Genomic DNA, 26746 nt, shown 5'->3' on the forward strand with positions numbered 1-26746 from the left:
GCCTTTTGGCAGCCAGCCAGTCAGCCAGCCAGCCAGTCAGCCAGTCAGTCAGCCAGCCAGCCAGACCACTCTGCCTTTTGGCAGCCAGCCAGTCAGCCAGTCAGCCAGACCACTCTGCCTTTTGGCAGCCAGCCAGTCAGCCAGCCAGCCAGCCAGACCACTCTGCCTTTTGGCAGCCAGCCAGTCAGCCAGCCAGCCAGACCACTCTGCCTTTTGGCAGCCAGCCAGTCAGCCAGCCAGCCAGACCACTCTGCCTTTTGGCAGCCAGCCAGTCAGCTAGCCAGCCAGCCAGTCAGCCAGTTAGTCAGCCAGCCAGCCAGACCACTCTGCCTTTTGGCAGCCATGATTGACACACAGAAAGACATACAGCTGGATCAAACACATTATGTTGACATCTGCCATTTTAAAAAACGAACTCAACTGTCCACAGCTAAAGTCATTGTATTTCCCTCAATATATATCCTGTTAAGCACAGAAACAAAATGGAGTCACAGAAACAAAATGGAGTCACAGTATCACATTAGGGCTCCTGAATGGCGCAGCGGTCTAAGGCACTGCATCACAGTGTCAACTGTGTCACCACAGTCCCTGGTTCAAATCCAGGCTGTATCATATCCGGCCGTGATTGGGACGCACAATTGGCCCATTGTCATCTGGGTTTGGCCGGGGAAGGCCATCATTGTAAATAAGAATGTGTTCTTCTTAAACTGACTTACCTAGTTAATTAAAGGTTCAAAACAAAATGTCCATCATGTGGTCATTCTCTTCTCTCTGAGATGACGTCATCCCTCTCTCCTCAGCTCCAGGTCAATTATGAGAATGAAATGTCCTCCTCTCTTCTCTGCTCCTCCCTCGGACCAGGAGGTGCGTCAAGTCTGCTAGTGACGAGATGAGCTTCTGCCTGTCCCTTATACTCTGGGGTGAAAGTAAGGCGTTATCGTCTGGTACGGCGTCCCAGCAAAATAAGTAGTGGGGGTACGCCGTACCAGTAAAACATGAGCTTATCACAATAATTAAAATAAAATGTCAAGAAATCTGTAGGCCACACCACTTTTTATCATTAGTGCATGTCAGAGGCATGTCAGAGGCATGTCAAATTTGCAAATGAAAACAGGTGGACAGCCTATGCCCCAAAATGTCATGTGGTTTGATGAGGACATTTTGCCAAGGCAGGCTGTTGTCAGAGATGAGTGGCGGACACCGAGACGTGCACAGACAGCAGTGGAGGCATTCATTCTGGCATAATGACAATTGCCAAATGTCATTACACTTTTTGAGGTTTTGTGTAACAGATGTATTTTTCCATTCATCACTGTTTGGAGGCTGGAAATATGTTGTGGAGTGGATGAACGAGCGCGGGCAACCTAGTAAAGGAGTCTACTCCCGCCCCCTCCCCCCTCCGACGTCGCTGGATTACTAACCATTGGTCCTGGAAACCGTCATTACGCGCACCTGGCTTTCATCATTACGCACACCTGGCTTTCATCATTACCCTCACCTGGCTTTCATCATTACCCTCACCTGGCTTTCATCATTACCCTCACCTGGCTTTCATCATTACCCTCACCTGGCTTTCATCATTACCCTCACCTGGCTTTCATCATTACCCTCACCTGGCTTTCATCATTACCCTCACCTGGCTTTCATCATTACGCACACCTGGCTTTCATCATTACCCTCACCTGGCTTTCATCATTACCCTCACCTGGCTTTCATCATTACCCTCACCTGGCTTTCATCATTTCCCTCACCTGGCTTTCATCATTACGCACACCTGGCTTTCATCATTACCCTCACCTGGCTTTCATCATTACCCTCACCTGGCTTTCATCATTACCCTCACCTGGCTCCCACATTACCCTCATCTGGCTTTCATCATTACCCTCACCTGGCTCCCACATTACCCTCACCTGGCTTTCATCATTACCCTCACCTGGCTTTCATCATTACCCTCACCTGGCTTTCATCATTACCCTCACCTGGCTTTCATCATTACGCACACCTGGCTTTCATCATTACCCTCACCTGGCTTTCATCATTACCCTCACCTGGCTTTCATCATTACCCTCACCTGGCTTTCATCATTACCCTCACCTGGCTCCCACATTACCCTCACCTGGCTTTCATCATTACCCTCACCTGCGCTGCATCATGAGGCACACCTGGACTCCATGACCTCCCCTTTATCTGGCACTCCCTTAGGTTCTTTCCCCAGGCAGTATTGTTTCCTGTTGTTCATGACTAGACGCTATTCCAACGTTGTTTCTTGTTATATTTACCTCCTGCTTCTCAACTCCCAGCGTCTAAGTTACACCTTACATAAAAAAATATATTATAATATGACTAGGCCCACAGAGATGCTATTGAATTAATAGGGATTCTAAATACAATTCTGGGATTACGCCCCATGTCTGGCCCGTCCATGAGGCAGGATTAGGCCCCATGTCTGGCCCGTCCATGAGGCAGGATTACGCCCCATGTCTGGCCCGTCCATGAGGCAGGATTACGCCCCATGTCTGGCCCGTCCATTAGGCAGGATTACGCCCCATGTCTGGCCCGTCCATTAGGCAGGATTAGGCAGCTGCCAAGAGAGGCAGTTAGACGAGGCCAGTATTTTCCGAGCTAAACTGACCAAGACGCATCTCCAACAACACATAACACCTCGCATTATTCTGCCCCAAAACAATGACAAAAAGCAGGGGCGCAAAATATTTAGCTTGTCCATGCCCAGCGTGTCTCTCTAGGGTGGAGAGGTGTAGAGCTGCTTGTCCATGCCCAGCGTCCCTCTCTAGGGTGGAGAGGTGTAGAGCTGCTTGTCCATGCCCAGCGTGTCTCTCTAGGGTGGAGAGGTGTAGAGCTGCTTGTCCATGCCCAGCGTGTCTCTCTAGGGTGGAGAGGTGTAGAGCTGCTTGTCCATGCCCAGCGTCCCTCTCTAGGGTGGAGAGGTGTAGAGCTGCTTGTCCATGCCCAGCGTCCCTCTCTAGGGTGGAGAGGTGTAGAGCTGCTTGTCCATGCCCAGCGTGTCTCTCTAGGGTGGAGAGGTGCAGAGCTGCTTGTCCATGCCCAGCGTGCCTCTCTAGGGTGGAGAGGTACAGAGCTGCTTGTCCATGCCCAGCGTCCCTCTCTAGGGTGGAGAGGTGTAGAGCTGCTTGTCCATGCCCAGCCTGCCTCTCTAGGGTGGAGAGGTGTAGAGCTGCTTGTCCATGCCCAGCGTCCCTCTCTAGGGTGGAGAGGTGTAGAGCTGCTTGTCCATGCCCAGCCTGTCTCTCTAGGGTGGAGAGGTGTAGAGCTGCTTGTCCATGCCCAGCGTGTCTCTCTAGGGTGGAGAGGTGCAGAGCTGCTTGTCCATGCCCAGCGTGTCTCTCTAGGGTGGAGAGGTGTAGAGCTGCTTGTCCATGCCCAGCGTCCCTCTCTAGGGTGGAGAGGTGTAGAGCTGCTTGTCCATGCCCAGCGTCCCTCTCTAGGGTGGAGAGGTGCAGAGCTGCTTGTCCATGCCCAGCGTCCCTCTCTAGGGTGGAGAGGTGCAGAGCTGCTTGTCCATGCCCAGCGTGTCTCTCTAGGGTGGAGAGGTGCAGAGCTGCTTCGCAACGCCAACGCTCAATCCAATTCATTTAACATAAATCTACGGTAGAAAGAGTAGTAGCCGATGTGGTTTTTCTGTAGACCATAGACTGGAGACCAAATGTATTACAATGTCATGACAGAGCCCATAGACTGGAGACCAAATGTATTACAATGTCACGACAGAGCCCATAGACTGGAGACCAAATGTATTACAATGTCATGACAGAGCCCATAGACTGGAGACCAAATGTATTACAATGTCATGACAGAGCCCATAGACTGGAGACCAAATGTATTACAATGACACGACAGAGCCCATAGACTGGAGACCAAATGTATTGCAATGTCATGACAGAGCCCATAGACTGTAGACCAAATGTATTACAATGTCATGACAGAGCCCATAGACTGGAGACCAAATGTATTACAATGTCACGACAGAGCCCATAGACTGGAGACCAAATGTATTACAATGTCACGACAGAGCCCATAGACTGGAGACCAAATGTATTACAATGTCACGACAGAGCCCATAGACTGGAGACCAAATGTATTACAATGTCACGACAGAGCCCATAGACTGGAGACCAAATGTATTACAATCAATCAATCAATCAATCAATTTTATTTTATATAGCCCTTCGTACATCAGATAATATCTCGAAGTGCTGTACAGAAACCCAGCCTAAAACCCCAAACAGCTAGAATGCAGGTGTAGAAGCACGGTGGCTAGGAAAAACTCCCTAGAAAGGCCAAAACCTAGGAAGAAACCTAGAGAGGAACCAGGCTATGAGGGGTGGCCAGTCCTCTTCTGGCTGTGCCGGGTGGAGATTATAACAGAACTATGCCAAGATGTTCAAAAATGTTCATAAGTGACAAGCATGGTCAAATAATAATCATGAATAATTTTCAGTTGGCTTTTCATAGCTGATCATTAAGAGTTGAAAAACAACAGGTCTGGGACAGGTGGCGGTTCCATAACCGCAGGCAGAACAGCTGAAACTGGAATAGCAGCAAGGCCAGGCGGACTGGGGACAGCAAGGAGTCACCACGGGCGGCAGTCCCGACGCATGGTCCTAGGGCCCAGGTCCTCCGAGAGAAAGAAAGAGAGAAGGAGAAAATTAGAGAGAGCCAAGATTTTCAAAATGTTCATAAATGACAAGCATGGTCAAATAATAATCAGGAATAAATCTCAGTTGGCTTTTCATAGCCGATCATTAAGAGTTGAAAACAGCAGGTCTGGGACAGGTAGGGGTTCCATAACCGCAGGCAGAAGAGTTGAAACTGGAATAGCAGCAAGGCCAGGCGGACTGGGGGCAGCAAGGAGTCACCACGGCCGGTAGTCCCGACGTATGGTCCTAGGGCTCAGGTCCTCCGAGAGAAAGAGAGAAGGAGAAAATTAGAGAGAGCCAAGATTTTCAAAATGTTCATAAATGACAAGCATGGTCAAATAATAATCAGGAATAAATCTCAGTTGGCTTTTCATAGCCGATCATTAAGAGTTGAAAACAGCAGGTCTGGGACAGGTAGGGGTTTCGTAACCGCAGGCAGAAACAGTTGAAACTGGAATAGCAGCAAGGCCGGGCGGACAATGTCACGACTGAGCCCATAGACTGGAGACCAAATGTATTACAATGTCACGACAGAGCCCATAGACTGGAGACCAAATGTATTACAATGTCACGACAGAGCCCATAGACTGGAGACCAAATGTATTACAATGTCACGACAGAGCCCATAGACTGGAGACCAAATGTATTACAATGTCACGACAGAGCCCATAGACGGGAGACCAAATGTATTACAATGTCACGACAGAGCCCATAGACTGGAGACCAAATGTATTACAATGTCCTGACAGAGCCCATAGACTGGAGACCAAATGTATTACAATGTCACGACAGAGCCCATAGACTGGAGACCAAATGTATTACAATGTCACGACAGAGCCCATAGACTGGAGACCAAATGTATTACAATGTCACGACAGAGCCCATAGACTGGAGACCAAATGTATTACAATGTCATGACAGAGCCCATAGACTGGAGACCAAATGTATTACAATGTCACGACAGAGCCCATAGACTGGAGACCAAATGTATTACAATGTCATGACAGAGCCCATAGACTGGAGACCAAATGTATTACAATGTCACGACAGAGCCCATAGACTGGAGACCAAATGTATTACAATGTCATGACAGAGCCCATAGACTGGAGACCAAATGTATTACAATGTCACGAGACACTTTCTGAATCAGGAACTTAACGAGGAGAAAGTCAACTAAAAGGCAAGAGGACAGACGTCAGACAGACGCCATCTTAGGAGCGGCTTACGGCATAATGAAAAAGAGGTGGACAGCAAATGGTGCTGAAAGTAATTCATTTCAACAATTGTCTTTATTTTAATTAGACTTCACCAACAATAAGAGAGCTTTGTTCCACCCCATTTCTCCCCCCCCCCCCAAAAAAAGAGGTAAGCCTACCTGTTTGACTGACGCAATTATGCTATCCATAGATGTCAGTCTAGCCTTCCAACACGGTCACCATTCACTCGTTCAACACCTGTGTGTCTGTGAAGGGCTGGTGTTGAGTGAGGGCATGCCATACCCTTTGTTAAAGAAAAGGGCAAAAGGCTTGTTAGCTTTATATTCTGAAATAACTATTCAGATAACATAAAGTGTTCTCGAACAATGCTGAACTCTGATGCCTTACGCCAGAAACCAGCTTTAAATTGCCCACAAAAGACATGACACTGATGCCTTGTGGGGATGTATGGACTCGTCTCTATGACATTCTGAAGCTGAGCTGCGGCCTACAATACTCCAGGAGACAAATTGTCTTTGCTTTTCTGTCCCTGTTCGTTGAGCTTTTCACTTTCTGAAAAGAGAAGATGCTTAAAACCTGTTGGGGATGGGGGCGCTGTTTAGACTATTTATGCTAATTTGGCTAATTTTTTAAACGGCTTCCCACAAAATCCTTGATCGTACAATATGCATATTATTATTATTATTGGATAGAAAACAGTCTATAGTTTCTATAGGAGTTGAAATTTTGTCTCTAAGTGGAACAGAGCCCATTCTACAGCAATTTCCCTGACATGGAGTCAGATTTGAGAAATGTTGGCCACTTTTCTGAAGTCAGTTAAAAGGGCACTGTCGTTGCTATGACTATACGGACACTTCTTACGTCTTCCCCTGGATGCCTTTACGTGATGACGATTCCAACGGGGTCGATTGCGCGTTCACAGGCCCTACAAATGAAAAAACCCTGAAGCTAGTCATTCTTTGGGAGCTGCGTCATGAGCCTAGAGGACACCGGCGCGCACCTGTTCCAAGCGTTAGTTTAGCCTGTTATATTTCTCCGGTCATCTTTTCACTCGTTATAGGAGTTAAAAACATCATAAAGTAGTTAATTTAAAGCGTTTTATAGCAATTTATATCCGTTTAGTGCGATTTTGGGACATTTATTTTTGCAACGATGTGAAAAGTTGGGCACGCTTTTCAGTTCATCCCGAACGCAGTTGACATTTCCACATGGCAAGAGGACAGCTTTCCACCAAAAGACGATTTCTCCCAAGAAAGGATCCTTTGCCCAAGATACTGATGGAAGAACAGCTCAAGGTAGGACATTTTTATTATGATAAATCGTGTTTCTGTCGAAACATTTTAGTGGCTTAGGACGCCATGTTTTTTGACGTAGCTTCGCTTGGCGCAAACTGTATTGAAAAGTAAGGATAAATTAAAAAATGTAATAACGCAATTGTATTAAGAATTAAATTGTCTATCAATCCCTGTCCACCCTATATTTTTTAGTCACGTTTATGAGTATTTATGTATAAGAGTAGATCACTGTCTAAGTGGCGCAAGGACATTTTCTGACCAGCTGAGCTACATTTCACATTGTCTAACCATGATTTTGGTGGCTAAATATAAACATTTTCGATCAAACTATATGGATTGTGTAATATGATGTTACAGGAGTGTCATCGGAAGAATTCTGAGAAGGTTAGTGAAAAAATTAATATCTTTTGGCGATGTTGACTTTTATCGCTCACTTTGGCTAGAATCAATGCTGGGCTGCTAATTGCTATGTGCTAAGCTAATATAACGATTTATTGTGTTTTCGCTGTAAGACACTTAGAAAATCTGAAATATTGTCTGTATTCACAGGATCTGTGTCTTTCGATTCGTGTATGCTGTGTATTTTTACGAAATGTTTGATGATTAGTAGTTAGGTAAACACGTTGCTCATTGTAATTATTCTAGTCCATTTGTGATGGTGGGTGCAATTGTAAACTATGCCATATACCTGAAATATGCACTTTTTTCTAACAAAACCTATCCCATACCATAAATATGTTATCAGACTGTCATCTGATGAGTTTTTTTGTTGGTTAGGGGCTATAAATATCTTAGTTTAGTCGAATTGGTGATGGCTACTGGTGTTGGTGGACAAATAAAAGATGGTGGATTATGCTAATGTGTTTTTAGGTAATAGATGTACATCTTTACATATTGTGTCTTCCCTGTAAAACATTTTAAAAATCGGAAATGTTGACTGGATTCACAAGATCTGTGTCTTTCATTAGCTGTATTGGACTTTAATGTGTGAAAGTTAAATATTTAAAAAATATTTTTTTTTTGAATTTCGCGGCACTGGTTTTTCAGTGGGGGGGGGGGGGGGGGTGCCGCTAGCGCCACGCTGATCCTGGACAGGTTTTAAACCCAGGCAGCTTTTAGGGAAGCACTTTGGCTGTTGGGTTAACGCAACGGACGAGTAGCCAGCAAGTTGACGCTTACGTTTTTCCGCGTCGGTCGAGCGTCTGTCTGGGTAGAAAGGTAACGTTTGAAAGTGCCATGCTCAGATTCATAAGAATATGTCTAATATTTCATCACTTGTAAACAGCAACCGTTTTGTTAGAAACAAGACACACTGATATCGGAGAAATGTGACAGGGCCTGTTTCTCTGTACATTCTTCCCGGAAACTTCTATTTTTATTATCCACCTTTCTTTGGAGTTTATTTTACAGAGGACATTTTCTCTTGATTTGCAAGCTGTTTTTCCCCAATAAATGCACGAAGAAATATCAAAAAACGAATTTAATATAGACATTGGTGATTTTATCAGTGTAATCAGAGTGAAAATATTAGGATATGTTATTGACATTGAACTGATGATATAGCCTACTAATCAGATGTGTTTCCGTATTGTTTAATTTGAAGCATAGACCTATGTAGCATACGATGTAGCATAGGCCTATGAATGGGCTGCTATGATGTAGCATAGACCTATGAATGGGCTGCTATGATGTAGCATAGGCCTATGAATGGGCTGCTATGATGTAGCATAGACCTATGAATGGGCTGCTATTACGATGTAGCATAGACCTATGAATGGGCTGCTATGATGTAGCATAGACCTATGAATGGGCTGCTATGATGTAGCATAGACCTATGAATGGGCTGCTATGATGTAGCATAGGCCTATGAATGGGCTGCTATTATGATGTAGCATAGGCCTATGAATGGGCTGCTATTATGATGTAGCATAGACCTATGGATGGGCTGCTATTATGATGTAGCATAGACCTATGAATGGGCTGCTATGATGTAGCATAGGCCTATGAATGGGCTGCTATGATGTAGTATAGGCCTATGAATGGGCTGCTATGATGAAGCATAGGCCTATGAATGGGCTGCTATGATGTTGTTCTATGTTGACTATTAGCAGAGAAAAGGCCAAACCAGACCCATGCTATCCTACACTAAGCTAGTTTAGCTGCAATGTATTGTTTTGGGTGCACACACAGGAGGTCCCATCCCGGGAATAAATTACATCTAATATCAGCCCTGTTTTAAACCAAGCCCTTTCGTCCAACCCTCCTCTCCTATTCTCCTCCTCTCCTATTATTCTATTCTCCTCCTCTCCTCCCATAGTCTGGTGTGTGTGGGGTGGAGGGCGAGGGTTCATGGGGTCATGGTGTAGGGGGTCAGGCGTGGTCTTCGATGGGAAAGACGAGGCGTGTGCTGCGGGACAGGAATTCCTGGTTCATCTCTCTCTCTAGTGCCTCTTCAGACGTGCTGCTGCTCCTCTTCCCGTTGACCCCCCAGCCCGCGTCCGCACCTCCACCGGACGCCCCTTTAGCCGTGATGGCCGTGTCGTCGTAGGTCAGCGCCAGGTCGCCGTCATTCAGGATCAGGTCGGAGTCGTCGTCTCTCAGCTGCTCATGGTTCTGGAAGATGGGAACAGAGACGTGAAGATGGGAACAGAGACGTGAAGATGGGAACAGAGACGTGAAGATGGGAACAGAGACGTGAAGATGGGAACAGAGACGTGAAGATGGGAACAGAGACGTGAAGATGGGAACAGAGACGTGAAGATGGGAAACAGAGACGTGAAGATGGGAACAGAGACGTGAAGATGGGAACAGAGACGTGAAGATGGGAACAGAGACGTGAAGATGGGAACAGAGACGTGAAGATGGGAACAGAGACGTGAAGATGGGAACAGAGACGTGAAGATGGGAACAGAGACGTGAAGATGGGAACAGAGACGTGAAGATGGGAAACAGAGACGTGAAGATGGGAAACAGAGACGTGAAGATGGGAACAGAGACGTGAAGATGGGAACAGAGACGTGAAGATGGGAACAGAGACGTGAAGATGGGAACAGAGACGTGAAGATGGGAACAGAGACGTGAAGATGGGAACAGAGACGTGAAGATGGGAACAGAGACGTGAAGATGGGAACAGAGACGTGAAGATGGGAACAGAGACGTGAAGATGGGAACAGAGACGTGAAGATGGGAAACAGAGACGTGAAGATGGGAACAGAGACGTGAAGATGGGAACAGAGACGTGAAGATGGGAACAGAGACGTGAAGATGGGAACAGAGACGTGAAGATGGGAACAGAGACGTGAAGATGGGAACAGAGACGTGAAGATGGGAACAGAGACGTGAAGATGGGAACAGAGACGTGAAGATGGGAAACAGAGACGTGAAGATGGGAAACAGAGACGTGAAGATGGGAACAGAGACGTGAAGATGGGAACAGAGACGTGAAGATGGGAACAGAGACGTGAAGATGGGAACAGAGACGTGAAGATGGGAACAGAGACGTGAAGATGGGAACAGAGACGTGAAGATGGGAACAGAGACGTGAAGATGGGAACAGAGACGTGAAGATGGGAACAGAGACGTGAAGATGGGAACAGAGACGTGAAGATGGGAACAGAGACGTGAAGATGGGAACAGAGACGTGAAGATGGGAACAGAGACGTGAAGATGGGAACAGAGACGTGAAGATGGGAACAGAGACGTGAAGATGGGAACAGAGACGTGAAGATGGGAACAGAGACGTGAAGATGGGAACAGAGACGTGAAGATGGGAACAGAGACGTGAAGATGGGAACAGAGACGTGAAGATGGGAACAGAGACGTGAAGATGGGAACAGAGACGTGAAGATGGGAACAGAGACGTGAAGATGGGAACAGAGACGTGAAGATGGGAACAGAGACGTGAAGATGGGAACAGAGACGTGAAGATGGGAACAGAGACGTGAAGATGGGAACAGAGACGTGAAGATGGGAACAGAGACGTGAAGATGGGAACAGAGACGTGAAGATGGGAACAGAGACGTGAAGATGGGAACAGAGACGTGAAGATGGGAACAGAGACGTGAAGATGGGAACAGAGACGTGAAGATGGGAACAGAGACGTGAAGATGGGAACAGAGACGTGAAGATGGGAACAGAGACGTGAAGATGGGAACAGAGACGTGAAGATGGGAACAGAGACGTGAAGATGGGAACAGAGACGTGAAGATGGGAACAGAGACGTGAAGATGGGAACAGAGACGTGAAGATGGGAACAGAGACGTGAAGATGGGAACAGAGACGTGAAGATGGGAACAGAGACGTGAAGATGGGAACAGAGACGTGAAGATGGGAACAGAGACGTGAAGATGGGAACAGAGACGTGAAGATGGGAACAGAGACGTGAAGATGGGAACAGAGACGTGAAGATGGGAACAGAGACGTGAAGATGGGAACAGAGACGTGAAGATGGGAACAGAGACATGAAGATGTGAACAGAGACATGCATGGACTCTACAAGGTGTCGACAGCGTTCCACAGGGATGCTGGTCCATGTCGACTCCAATGCTTCCCACAGTTGTGTCAAGTTGGCTGGATGTCCTTTGGGTGGTGGACCATTCTTGATACACACAGGAAACTGTTGAGCGTGAAAAACCCAGCAGCGTTGCAGTTCTTGACACACTCAAACCGGTGAACCTGGTACCTACTACCATATCCCCGTTCAAAGGCACTTAAATATTTAGTCTTGTCCATTCACCCTCTGAATGGCACACAATCCATGTCTCAATTGTCTCAAGGTTTATAAATCCTTCTTTAACCCGTCTCCTCCCCTTCATCTACACTGATTGAAGTGGATTTAACAGGAGACATCAATAAGGGATCATAGCTTTCACCTGGATTCACCTGGTCAGTCTGTCATGGAAAGAGCAGGTGTTCCTAATGTTTTGTCTATGTAGCTACATCGTTATGATCAATGTTTCCTTCCATCATATTGTGACATATAAAGCTCTGATCGGGACCGCCAATCAATGCCACTGGTCCCCAGGGTGTGTGTGTGTGTGTGTGTGTGTGTGTGTGTGTGTGTGTGTGTGTGTGTGTGTGTGTGTGTGTGTGTGTGTGTGTGTGTGTGTGTGTGTGTGTGTGTGTGTGTGTGTGTGTGTGTGTGTGTGTGTGTGTGTGTGTGTGTGTGTGTGTGTGTGTGTGTGTGTGTGTGTGTGTGTGTGTGTGTGTGTGTGTGTGTGTGTGTGTGGTGTGTGTGATGAGTTTATATAGGGACGGTGGACTCGGATTACAGCCTGGTGAAACGGATCAAAATTAGTAATCAGGATGACATATTCTGGATGAGTGAACGACATTTATCTGGAAAGCCTAAAGGAGAGGTTAATCCACCTGGGCTCCAGGTACTCCTCAGAGAGGCACGCTGAGAGGTTAATCCACCTGGACTCCAGGTACTCCTCAGAGAGGCACGCTGAGAGGTTAATCTACCTGGACTCCAGGTACTCCTCAGAGAGGCACGCTGAGAGGTTAATCCACCTGGACTCCAGGTACTCCTCAGAGAGGCACGCTGAGAGGTTAATCTACCTGGGCTCCAGGTACTCCTCCCTGCCAGAGAGGCACGCTGAGAGGTTAATCTACCTGGACTCCAGGTACTCCTCAGAGAGGCACGCTGAGAGGTTAATCCACCTGGGCTCCAGGTACTCCTCCCTGCCAGAGAGGCACGCTGAGAGGTTAATCTACCTGGGCTCCAGGTGCTCCTCCCTGCCAGAGAGGCACGCTGAGAGGTTAATCCACCTGGGCTCCAGGTGCTCCTCCCTGCCAGAGAGGCACGCTGAGAGGTTAATCCACCTGGGCTCCAGGTACTCCTCCCTGCCAGAGAGGCACGCTGAGAGGTTAATCCACCTGGGCTCCAGGTGCTCCTCCCTGCCAGAGAGGCACGCTGAGAGGTTAATCTACCTGGACTCCAGGTGCTCCTCAGAGAGGCACGCTGAGAGGTTAATCTACCTGGGCTCCAGGTACTCCTCCCTGCCAGAGAGGCACGCTGAGAGGTTAATCCACCTGGACTCCAGGTGCTCCTCCCTGCCAGAGAGGCACGCTGAGAGGTTAATCCACCTGGGCTCCAGGTGCTCCTCCCTGCCAGAGGGGCACGCTGAGAGGTTAATCTACCTGGGCTCCAGGTGCTCCTCAGAGAGACACGCTGAGAGGTTAATCCACCTGGGCTCCAGGTGCTCCTCCCTGCCAGAGAGGCACGCTGAGAGGTTAATCCACCTGGACTCCAGGTGCTCCTCCCTGCCAGAGGGGCACGCTGAGAGGTTAATCTACCTGGGCTCCAGGTGCTCCTCAGAGAGGCACGCTGAGAGGTTAATCCACCTGGACTCCAGGTGCTCCTCCCTGCCAGAGGCACGCTGAGAGGTTAATCTACCTGGACTCCAGGTGCTCCTCCCTGCCAGAGAGGCACGCTGAGAGGTTAATCCACCTGGGCTCCAGGTGCTCCTCCCTGCCAGAGAGGCACGCTGAGAGGTTAATCCACCTGGACTCCAGGTACTCCTCCCTGCCAGAGAGGCACGCTGAGAGGTTAATCCACCTGGGCTCCAGGTGCTCCTCCCTGCCAGAGGCACGCTGATAGGTTAATCCACCTGGGCTCTACATCGTGGTCCGCGACGGGGCTGGTTTTCTTTTTGTAGTCCGTGATTGACTGTAGACCCTGCCAGATACCTCTCGTGTCTGAGCCGTTGAATTGCGACTCTACTTTGTCTCTATACTGACGCTTAGCTTGTTTGATTGCCTTGCGGAGGGAATAGCTACACTGTTTGTACTCGGTCATGTTTCCGGTCACCTTGCCCTGGTTAAAAGCAGTGGTTCGCGTTTTCAGTTTTGCACAAATGCTGCCATCAATCCACGGTTTCTGTTTAGGGAAGGTTTTAATAGACGCTGTGGGTACAACATCACCGATGCACTTGCTAATGAACTTGCTCACCGAATCAGCGTATTCATCAATGTTGTTGTCCGACGCTATGCGGAACATATCCCAGTCCACGTGATCGAAGCAATCTTGAAGCGTGGAATCAGATTGGTCGGACCAGCGTTGAACAGATCTGAGCACGGGCATTTCCTGTTTTAGTTTCTGTCTATAGGCTGGGAGCAATAAAATGGAGTCGTGGTCAGATTTTCCGAAAGGAAAGGAGGGCGGGGTAGGGCTTTGTATGCATCGCGGAAGTTAGAGTAACAATGGTCCAGGATTTTTTCCGCCCGGGTAGCGCATTTGATATGCTGATAAAATTTAGGGAGTCTTGTTTTCCGATTAACCTTGTTAAAATCCTCAGCTACAATGAATGCAGCCTCAGGGTGTGTGGTTTCCAGTTTACATAGAGTAAAATGAAGTTCATTCAGGGCCGTCGATGTTTCTGCTTGGGGGGGATATATACGGATGTGATTATAATCTAAGAGAATTCTCTTGGTAGATAATGCGGTCGACATTTGATTGTAAGGAATTCTAGGTCAGGTGAGCAAAAGGACTTGAGTTCCTGTATGTTGTTATGATCACACCACAACTCGTTAATCATAAGGCATACCTCCCCGCCCTTCTTCTTACCAGAGAGATGCTTGTTTCTGTTGGCACGATGCATGAAGAAACCAGCTGGCTGTACCAACTCCGATAGCGTGTCTCGAGTGAGCCACGTTACGTTTCAGACAGTCTCTGATGTCTCTCTGGAAGGCAACCCTTGCTCGGATTTCGTCTACCTTGTTGTTAAGAGACTGGACGTTGGCGAGTAATAAACTCGGGAGCGGTGCGCAATGTGCCCGTCTACGGAGCCTGACCAGAAGACCGCTCCGTCTGCCCCTTCTGCGGCGCCGTTGTTTTGGGTCGCCAGTTGGGATCCGATCCATTGTCCTGGGTGGTGGACCAAACAGAGGATCCGCTTCGGGAAAGTCGTATTCCTGGTCGTAATGTTGGTAAGTTGACGTTGCTCATTTATCCAATAGTTCCTCCCGGCTGTATGTAATCAAACTTAAGATTTCCTGGGGTAACAATGTAAGAGATAATACATTAAAAAAACTAAATACTGCATAGTTTCCTAAGAACGCGAAGTGAGGCGGCCATCTCTGTCGTCGCCGGATAGGTTGCCTCGACTTTACTGCAAATGACACTCAAGTCTTGAGAAAAAACAACACACTAATATTGATTGCAGTTAGCCATGACAGCCTTTATAATAGAACGCTTGTTACCACGACAGCCTTTATAATAGAACGCTTGTTACCACGACAGCCTTTATAATAGAACGCTTGTTACCACGACAGCCTTTATAATAGAACGCGTGTTACAGCGACAGCCTTTATAATAGAACGCTTGTTACCACGACAGCCTTTATAATAGAACGCTTGTTACCACGACAGCCTTTATAATAGAACGCTTGTTACCATGACAGCCTTTATAATAGAACGCTTGTTACCACGACAGCCTTTATAATAGAACGCTTGTTACCATGACAGCCTTTATAATAGAACGCTTGTTACCATGACAGCCTTCATAATAGAACGCTCGTTACCACGACAGCCTTTATAATAGAACGCTTGTTACCATGACAGCCTTCATAATAGAACGCTCGTTACCACGACAGCCTTTATAATAGAACGCTTGTTACAGCGACAGCCTTTATAATAGAACGCTTGTTACCACGACAGCCTTTATAATAAAAGGCTTGTTACCACGACAGCCTTTATAATAGAACGCTTGTTACCATGACAGCCTTCATAATAGAACGCTCGTTACCACGACAGCCTTTATAATAGAACGCTTGTTACCATGACAGCCTTCATAATAGAACGCTCGTTACCACGACAGCCTTTATAATAGAACGCTTGTTACCACGACAGCCTTTATAATAGAACGCGTGTTACAGCGACAGCCTTTATAATAGAACGCTTGTTACCACGACAGCCTTTATAATAGAACGCTTGTTACCACGACAGCCTTTATAATAGAATGCTCGTTACCACGACAGCCTTTATAATAGAACGCTTGTTACCACGACAGCCTTTATAATAGAACGCTTGTTACCACGACAGCCTTTATAATAGAACGCGTGTTACAGCGACAGCCTTTATAATAGAACGCTTGTTACCACGACAGCCTTTATAATAGAACGCTTGTTACCACGACAGCCTTTATAATAGAACGCTTGTTACCACGACAGCCTTTATAATAGAACGCTTGTTACCACGACAGCCTTTATAATAGAACGCTTGTTACCACGACAGCCTTTATAATAGAACGCGTGTTACAGCGACAGCCTTTATAATAGAACGCTTGTTACCACGACAGCCTTTATAATAGAACGCTTGTTACCACGACAGCCTTTATAATAGAACGCTTGTTACCACGACAGCCTTTATAATAGAACGCTTGTTACCATGACAGCCTTTATAATAGAACGCTTGTTACCACGACAGCCTTTATAATAGAACGCTTGTTACCATGACAGCCTTTATAATAGAACGCTTGTTACCATGACAGCCTTCATAATAGAACGCTCGTTACCACGACAGCCTTTATAATAGAACGCTTGTTACCATGACAGCCTTCATAATAGAACGCTCGTTACCACGACAGCCTTTATAATAGAACGCTTGTTACAGCGACAGCCTTTATAATAGAACGCTTGTTACCACGACAGCCTTTATAATAAAAGGCTTGTTACCACGACAGCCTTTATAATAGAACGCTTGTTACCATGACAGCCTTCATAATAGAACGCTCGTTACCACGACAGCCTTTATAATAGAACGCTTGTTACCATGACAGCCTTCATAATAGAACGCTCGTTACCACGACAGCCTTTATAATAGAACGCTTGTTACCACGACAGCCTTTATAATAGAACGCGTGTTACAGCGACAGCCTTTATAATAGAACGCTTGTTACCACGACAGCCTTTATAATAGAACGCTTGTTACCACGACAGCCTTTATAATAGAATGCTCGTTACCACGACAGCCTTTATAATAGAACGCTCGTTACCACGACAGCCTTTATAATAGAACGCTTGTTACCACGACAGCCTTTATAATAGAACGCGTGTTACAGCGACAGCCTTTATAATAGAACGCTTGTTACCACGACAGCCTTTATAATAGAACGCTTGTTACCATGACAGCCTTTATAATAGAATGCTCGTTACCACGACAGCCTTTATAATAGATCGCTTGTTACCACGACAGCCTTCATAATAGAACGCGTGTTACCATGACAGCCTTTATAACAGAACGCTTGTTACCATGACAGCCTTTATAACAGAACGCTTGTGACCACACATCTAAATATTGCACTTGGGGGAAAAAAACATCTTAAAGTAGAAATAGAATGAAAACAAAACAGGTATTTTATTTTAGCTCAATTATAGTGGCCACTCTAGACATCGATCAAGTCAGTGCACAAGGCTACATGTGTGCAAAAATAACATTCAGTGAGTAAAATAAAATGATAATACACACACACACACACACACACACACACACACACACACACACACACACACACACACACACACACACGTGTTACTGTCAAGTTCAACACAACTAAAACAATATCTTTGGGCTACACTGCACATTATGACATTGTACACTTCCTGCCTGTGGACATCTGTTCTACAATGTGCCAGCAGAACATGAAACCCTTTGTTGGCATAACTGATCTCTTTCAGGCAGAGAGTACACCTGGCATACCCCTTTAATCCAGAGAGTACACCTGGCATACCCCTTTAATCCAGAGAGTACACCTGGCATACCCCTTTAATCCAGAGAGTACACCTGGCATACCCCTTTAATCCAGAGAGTACACCTGGCATACCCCTTTAATCCAGAGAGTACACCTGGCATACCCCTTTAATCCACTGTACTGAAGAAGTGAGAAAGGGGGGAAGTGTGTGTTGCTTGTTCCTTTCACCTCTATAGTGGCATCCAGCTTAACTAGTTAACATTTCACACAGATTGCCAGGGTCCAGGAAGCAACTAACGCGTTTTAACTTGAGGAACGGCAAGGAGTCGTATACCAGTTAATACTGTAGCGAATTGGTTAGGTTACTAATGTTAGCTCATCTGATGTTGTAACGTTAGCTAGCTAATACTGTAGCGAATTGGTTAGGTTACTAATGTTAGCTCATCTGATGTTGTAACGTTAGCTAGCTAATACTGTAGCGAATTGGTTAGGTTACTAATGTTAGCTCATCTGATGTTGTAACGTTAGCTAGCTAATACTGTAGCGAATTGGTTAGGTTACTAATGTTAGCTCATCTGATGTTGTAACGTTAGCTAGCTAATACTGTAGCGAATTGGTTAGGTTACTAATGTTAGCTCATCTGATGTTGTAACGTTAGCTAGCTAATACTGTAGCGAATTGGTTAGGTTACTAATGTTAGCTCATCTGATGTTGTAACGTTAGCTAGCTAATACTGTAGCGAATTGGTTAGGTTACTAATGTTAGCTCATCTGATGTTGTAACGTTAGCTAGCTAATACTGTAGCGAATTGGTTAGGTTACTAATGTTAGCTCATCTGATGTTGTAACGTTAGCTAGCTTAGCTGTCTGACTTTATAAGCACATTTTCACACCATAAACTCAGTTATTTGATCAGATAAGTTGGCTGATGTTGCTCAACATTTCTCTGGCTAGCTAACAGAGAATTCTATCCAGCTAGCAAGATACATAACAATGCTAATACGTGTTCCACCACACTTTCTCCCTCACCTCAAACTTTCCAAATGTCAGTTGTTTTTTGGTTACAGCTCATGAAGTCCGCTTCATCACCTTCTTCGCCCTCGTCTCCGTGGTCAGGCTTCTCACCTAACGTTACCTCTTCCTTATCGTTCAGGGGATCCCCTGCTGTAGGCTTCTCACCTAACGTTACCTCTTCCTTATCGTTCAGGGGACCCCCTGCTGTAGGCTTCTCACCTAACGTTACCTCTTCCTTATCGTTCAGGGGACCCGCTGCTGTAGGCTTCTCACCTAACGTTACCTCTTCGTTATCGTTCAGGGGACTTGCTGCTGTAGGCTTCTCACCTAACGTTACCTCTTCCTTATCGTTCAGGGGACCCGCTGCTGTAGGCTTCTCACCTAACGTTACCTCTTCGTTATCGTTCAGGGGACCCCCTGCTGTAACCTCACCTAACGTTACCTCTTCGTTATCGTTCAGGGGACCCCCTGCTGTAACCTTTTCACCTAACGTTACCTCTTCGTTATCGTTCAGGGGACCCCCTGCTGTAACCTTCTCACCTAACGTTACCTCTTATCGTTCAGGGGACCCCCTGCTGTAGGCTTCTCACCTAACGTTACCTCTTCCTTATCGTTCAGGGGACCCCCTGCTGTAGGCTTCTCACCTAACGTTACCTCTTCCTTATCGTTCAGGGGACTTGCTGCTGTAGGCTTCTCACCTAACATTACCTCTTCCTTATCGTTCAGGGGACCCCCTGCTGTAGGCTTCTCACCTAACGTTACCTCTTCGTTATCGTTCAGGGGACTTGCTGCTGTAGGCTTCTCACCTAACGTTACCTCGTCCTTATCGTTCAGGGGACCCCCTGCTGTAGGCTTCTCACCTAACGTTACCTCTTCGTTATCGTTCAGGGGACCCGCTGCTGTAGGCTTCTCACCTAACGTTACCTTTTCCTTATCGTTCAGGGGACCCGCTGCTGTAGGCTTCTCACCTAACGTTACCTCGTCCTTATCCTTCAGAGGACCCGCTGCTGTAACTGTCAAGCTGCCTTTCCAGAGCGCACGCTGATGCTGTAACTAGTAACTTGGTTGTCTCTTCTTTCTTCAGGTCGCGTGCTACGCTGCATTCTGTTGTTATGTAAAACGATTGGCTGAGCCTTGGATACAGCCAGTATTGTTCCAATTGCACATCACTCGTTCGCTTACAGCCAGTAGTGATCCAACCCCCTCATGGGATCTACACTAATCACGTAGGTCACCTATTTTGGATTCAAAACGGCGAATTTTGGCGAAAGGTGACTAGTTTGCATCCCTGCCATCCCATGTAGCCAGGGGCAACTTGAGGCAGGGATGCATCCTGCAGCCCTATCAATACCAGGTGAGGGGTCACTGGGTCAGGGTTGTGTGGTCCAGCTCAGGAGCTACTGAGCCAGCTGCTCTGAGGGACTGGTTTTTGGGCCTTCAGAAGCTAGTAAAATGGCAGTGTCTGAGGAAGGCCATTTCAGCAGCACTGTGAGAAGGTATGGGAAGAGCGGTGTCCTGCGGCGACACCCTCTGGAGGTCCTGGTAAGTACCTCTACTAGCTCTTTCCAAGAAGCATACTGAGTAGCATCTGGGATAGGAAGAACCTGTAGATGTATCCCACCACAATCATAACATGGCTTCTTCACGGTACACTCTCTGGGAAAGTGGGCAAGCCACACTTTCAGAAACATCTTCCATCTTTTGTCCACTTCTCTATCTTTGTCTTGGATTCTCCCTTCATCTTTGTGCACCTGGTGATGTAGTGTTTACTGCTGTTACAGAAAAGACAGTTAATAGTGAACTTCATATTTCAGTAGCAGGAGGTACCACTGAGTGCGCTGTGCACTCTAGGATTCAGTGAGTCCGCACCACGATATATGTTGGCGGTCTGACCCTTGGATCTGAGGTTCTGCCTCTCTCTACTGTTGCTCTGCACCTGTTCTTGATGGTAGCGCTGGACCAGTCTGCTTGACAGTCTCTGCTTCTAAAACCTTGTCTTGAAGCCACCTTGACAGATTGTAGGAATTAAGGCTTTCGGAGTGTAGTTTACCCTTCAGCTGTAAGAACTCTATGAAGCCATCTCGAAGATACTTTGGCAGCTGAGAAGTCTCAACATTGGAATTGCAGTTCAACTCACAGCCATAAGGACCTTCCAACGATAGCAACATCCTCGAAAGCAGATGGACTCAGAGCAAAGCTCTGGAACCCTGACACGGAACCCTGACACGGAACCCTGACACGGAACCCTGACACGGAACCCAAACCGGTTGCGCGCGTGCGCCATCGTGCATAAATGTATTTTGCCCCCCCCCACACCAAACGCGATCACGACACGCAGGTTAAAATATCAAAACAAAACTCTGAACCAATTATATTAATTTGGGGACAGCTCGAAAAGCATTAAAAATTTATGGCAATTTAGCTTGCTAATTAATGTGTCCTATTTAGCTAGCTCGCACTTACTATCTAATTTGTCTTTTTTAGCTAGCTTGCTGTTGCTAGCTAATTTGTCCTGGGATATAAACATTGAGTTGTTATTTTACCTGAAATGCACAAGGTCCTCTACTCCGACAATTAATCCAGACATAAAACGGTCAACCGAATTGTTTCTAGTCATCTCTCCTCCTTCCAGGCTTTTTCTTCTCTTGACTTTATATTCAATCTTATGGGTTGGGGGTAGAAGCTGTTAAGGGGCCTTTTGGTTCTAGACTTGGCGCTCCGGTATCATTTGCTGTGCGGTAGCAGAGAGAACAGTAGGACGACAACCCGACAGGAGGAGGACAACCCGACAGTAGGACCGACAACCCGTCAGTAGGACCGACAACCCGTCAGTAGGACGACAACCCGTCAGTAGGACCGACAACCCGACAGTAGGACCGACAACCCGTCAGTAGAACGACAACCCGTCAGTAGGACCGACAACCCGTCAGTAGAACCAACAACCCGTCAGTAGGACGACAACCCGTCAGTAGGACCGACAACCCGTCAGTAGAACCGACAACCCGTCAGTAGGACCGACAACCCGTCAGTAGAACCGACAACCCGTCAGTAGGACCGACAACCCGTCAGTAGGACGACAACCCGTCAGTAGAACCGGCAACCCGTCAGTAGGACGACAACCCGACAGTAGAACCGACAACCCGACAGTAGGACGACAACCCGTCAGTAGAACCGGCAACCCGTCAGTAGGACGACAACCCGACAGTAGAACAGACAACCTGTCAGTAGAACCGACAACCCGACAGTAGGACCGACAACCCGTCAGTAGGACGACAACCCGACAGTAGAACGACAACCCGTCAGTAGAACCGACAACCCGACAGTAGGACGACAACCCGACAGTAGGACCGACAACCCGTCAGTAGGACGACAACCCGACAGTAGGACGACAACCCGTCAGTAGGACGACAACCCGACAGTAGAACCGACAACCCGTCAGTAGGACCGACAACCCGTCAGTAGGACGACAACCCGTCAGTAGGACGACAACCCGACAGTAGAACCGACAACCCGTCAGTAGGACCGACAACCCGTCAGTAGGACCGACAACCCGTCAGTAGGACCGACAACCCGTCAGTAGGACCGACAACCCGTCAGTAGGACGACAACCCGTCAGTAGAACCGGCAACCCGACAGTAGAACCGACAACCCGACAGTAGAACCGACAACCCGACAGTAGGACGACAACCCGTCAGTAGAACCGGCAACCCGTCAGTAGAACCGGCAACCCGTCAGTAGGACGACAACCCGACAGTAGGACGACAACCCGTCAGTAGGACCGACAACCCGACAGTAGGACGACAACCCGTCAGTAGAACCGACAACCCGTCAGTAGGACGACAACCCGACAGTAGAACCGACAACCCGACAGTAGAACCGACAACCCGACAGTAGAACGACAACCCGTCAGTAGAACCGACAACCCGACAGTAGGACGACAACCCGTCAGTAGGACGACAACCCGACAGTAGGACGACAACCCGACAGTAGAACCGACAACCCGTCAGTAGGACCGACAACCCGTCAGTAGGACGACAACCCGTCAGTAGGACGACAACCCGTCAGTAGGACCGACAACCCGTCAGTAGGAGGACAACCCGACAGTAGAACCGACAACCCGACAGTAGGAGGACAACCCGTCAGTAGGAGGACAACCCGTCAGTAGGACGACAACCCGTCAGTAGGACCGACAACCCGTCAGTAGAACGACAACCCGTCAGTAGGACCGACAACCCGTCAGTAGGAGGACAACCCGTCAGTAGGACGACAACCCGTCAGTAGGACGACAACCCGTCAGTAGAACGACAACCCGTCAATAGGACGACAACCCGTCAGTAGGAGGACAACCCGTCAGTAGGAGGACAACCCGTCAGTAGGAGGACAACCCGTCAGTAGGAGGACAACCCGTCAGTAGGAGGACAACCCGTCAGTAGGAGGACAACCCGTCAGTAGAACCGACAACCCGTCAGTAGGACGACAACCCGTCAGTAGAACCGACAACCCGTCAGTAGGACGACAACCCGTCAGTAGGACGACAACCCGTCAGTAGGACCGACAACCCGACAGTAGAACCGACAACCCGTCAGTAGGACGACAACCCGTCAGTAGGACGACAACCCGACAGTAGAACCGACAACCCGTCAGTAGGACGACAACCCGTCAGTAGGACGACAACCCGTCAGTAGGACGACAACCCGTCAGTCAGACCGACAACCCGACAGTAGAACCGACAACCCGTCAGTAGGACGACAACCCGACAGTAGGACGACAACCCGTCAGTAGGACGACAACCCGTCAGTAGGACGACAACCCGTCAGTAGGACGACAACCCGTCAGTAGAACCGACAACCCGTCAGTAGGACGACAACCCGTCAGTAGAACCGACAACCCGTCAGTAGGACGACAACCCGTCAGTAGGACGACAACCCGTCAGTAGGACCGACAACCCGTCAGTAGGACGACAACCCGTCAGTAGGACGACAACCCGTCAGTAGGACGACAACCCGTCAGTAGGACGACAACCCGTCAGTAGGACAACCCGACAGTAGAACCGACAACCCGTCAGTAGGACGACAACCCGTCAGTAGGACGACAACCCGACAGTAGAACCGACAACCCGTCAGTAGGACGACAACCCGTCAGTAGGACGACAACCCGTCAGTCAGACCGACAACCCGACAGTAGAACCGACAACCCGTCAGTAGAACGACAACCCGTCAGTAGGACGACAACCCGTCAGTAGGACCGACAACCCGACAGTAGGACGACAACCCGTCAGTAGGACGACAACCCGACAGTAGAACCGACAACCCGTCAGTAGGACGACAACCCGTCAGTAGGACGACAACCCGACAGTAGAACCGACAACCCGTCAGTAGGACGACAACCCGTCAGTAGGACGACAACCCGTCAGTAGGACGACAACCCGACAGTAGAACCGACAACCCGTCAGTAGAACGACAACCCGTCAGTAGGACGACAACCCGTCAGTAGGACCGACAACCCGACAGTAGGACCGACAACCCGTCAGTAGGACGACAACCCGACAGTAGGACGACAACCCGACAGTAGAACGACAACCCGTCAGTAGGACCGACAACCCGACAGTAGGACGACAACCCGTCAGTAGGACGACAACCCGTCAGTAGGACGACAACCCGACAGTAGAACCGACAACCCGTCAGTAGAACGACAACCCGTCAGTAGGACGACAACCCGTCAGTAGGACGACAACCCGACAGTAGGACGACAACCCGTCAGTAGAACCGACAACCCGTCAGTAGAACCGACAACCCGTCAGTAGAACGACAACCCGTCAGTAGGACGACAACCCGTCAGTAGGACGACAACCCGTCAGTAGGACGACAACCCGTCAGTAGGACCGACAACCCGACAGTAGGACGACAACCCGTCAGTAGGACGACAACCCGTCAGTAGAACGACAACCCGTCAGTAGGACCGACAACCCGACAGTAGAACGACAACCCGTCAGTAGGACGACAACCCGACAGTAGGACGACAACCCGTCAGTAGGACGACAACCCGTCAGTAGGACGACAACCCGTCAGTAGAACGACAACCCGTCAGTAGGACCGACAACCCGACAGTAGAACGACAACCCGTCAGTAGGACGACAACCCGACAGTAGGACGACAACCCGTCAGTAGGACGACAACCCGTCAGTAGAACGACAACCCGTCAGTAGGACGACAACCCGTCAGTAGGAGGACAACCCGTCAGTAGGACGACAACCCGACAGTAGGACCGACAACCCGTCAGTAGGACGACAACCCGACAGTAGGACGACAACCCGACAGCAGGACGACAACCCGTCAGTAGGAGGACAACCCGTCAGTAGAACGACAACCCGTCAGTAGGAGGACAACCCGTCAGTAGGACGACAACCCGTCAGTAGAACGACAACCCGTCAGTAGGACGACAACCCGTCAGTAGAACGACAACCCGTCAGTAGGACGACAACCCGTCAGTAGAACCGACAACCTGCTAGCCTGCTGTCCTACACACTGAGCTGGTTAACTAACTGCATTTCATCTTTCCATAACAAATAGTAGAATGAGTCAAGTGCTTTCATTAGTCACTGTAGATGTTGTAATGGTAATAACATGTGAAACCAGAGCGTGTGAACTTTCTGCTTTGTTCCTCTTTGACAGTAAAGTATCTTCCCCACCCAGCTAACATAAACACATACTGTACATACTCAATATATATAAGTTGATTTGACAAGGGCATGTAAATATTAGGAGAGTAGGTGGGGTACACTGTACATGCATTTGTGGATTATTTTTTGTGTGCGTGGTGCGTCTGTGAATGTGATTGTATACACAGTGTCCGGTACTCACCTCGTAGGCCTGAGGGCTGGTGAAGCATCGTGCCAGGGCACCACAGCAGGATGGCAGGGTAGTGGTGAGAGGAGGACCGCTGTGGGTCAACATGGGCTTCAGGTAGCTGGCATACCCTTAAGGAAGACAAAGACCTTTCCATACTAATATTACCCAAGGAACTCTAACACAGTGATTCATCTGAGAAGGTGTAAAAGTCTAGTGGGATGTCAGTTTTCATGTTGACATGTCAGACAAATTGATAGTGGTCAGCATAACGAGGACTGAGTGTGTTGCTGTGTAGGCAAGGCCAAACCACTGGGTTATAGGGGAGGAGGAGGGAGCAGGTGAGGAGGAGAGGAGGGAGCAGGCGAGGAGGAGGGAGGAGGCGAGGAGGAGGGAGGAGGAGAGGAGGAGAGGAGGGAGCAGGAGAGGAGGGAGCAGGCGAGGAGGAGGGAGGAGGGGGAGAGGAGGGAGCAGGAGAGGAGGGAGCAGGCGAGGAGGAGGAGGAGAGGAGGGAGCGGGCGAGGAGGAGGGAGGAGGAGAGGAGGGAGCAGGAGAGGAGGAGAGGAGGGAGCAGGAGAGGAGGGAGCAGGCGAGGAGGAGGGAGGAGGAGAGGAGGAGGAAGCAGGAGAGGAGGAGGGAGCAGGAGAGGAGGGAGCGGGCGAGGAGGAGGGAGCAGGAGAGGAGGAGAGGAGGGAGCAGGAGAGGAGGAAGCAGGCGAGGAGGAGGGAGGAGCGAGGAGGAGGGAGGAGGGAGCAGGAGGGAGGAGGGAGCAGGAGAGGAGGAGGGAGCAGGAGAGGAGGAGGGAGCAGGAGAGGAGGAGGAAGCAGGCGAGGAGGAGGGAGGAGCGAGGAGGAGGGAGCAGGAGAGGAGGAGGGAGGAGGAGAGGAGGGAGCAGGAGAGGAGGAGAGGAGGGAGCAGGAGAGGAGGGAGCAGGCGAGGAGGAGGGAGGAGGAGAGGAGGAGGAAGCAGGAGAGGAGGAGGGAGCAGGAGAGGAGGGAGCGGGCGAGGAG

The 26746-nt window shown here is 48.7% G+C and overlaps 1 protein-coding gene across 3 annotated transcripts in view; it reads right to left on the reverse strand.

Moving 5' to 3' along the window:
* Positions 1 to 4160: 4160 nt before the first annotated feature.
* Positions 4161 to 26746, reverse strand: part of slc9a7 (solute carrier family 9 member 7) — a 173967-nt gene continuing 151381 nt past the window's right edge. The window contains exons 14-16 of one of the 3 annotated variants that reach the window (XM_055941219.1): positions 25752 to 25857; positions 6052 to 6176; positions 4161 to 4936 (exon numbers count right to left, since the gene is read on the reverse strand). In XM_055941219.1, coding sequence (XP_055797194.1) covers positions 6087 to 6176; positions 25752 to 25857 — 196 coding nt within the window. In that variant the 3' untranslated portion in view covers positions 4161 to 4936; positions 6052 to 6086. Of the gene's footprint in view, positions 4937 to 6051; positions 6177 to 8277; positions 9802 to 25751; positions 25858 to 26746 lie in introns of those variants that run through there. The other 2 variants (XM_055941220.1, XM_055941218.1) reach the window with 2 other exon arrangements.

Source organism: Salvelinus fontinalis, chromosome 12 (assembly GCF_029448725.1).
Source record: "Salvelinus fontinalis isolate EN_2023a chromosome 12, ASM2944872v1, whole genome shotgun sequence".
Lineage (NCBI taxonomy): Eukaryota > Metazoa > Chordata > Actinopteri > Salmoniformes > Salmonidae > Salvelinus > Salvelinus fontinalis.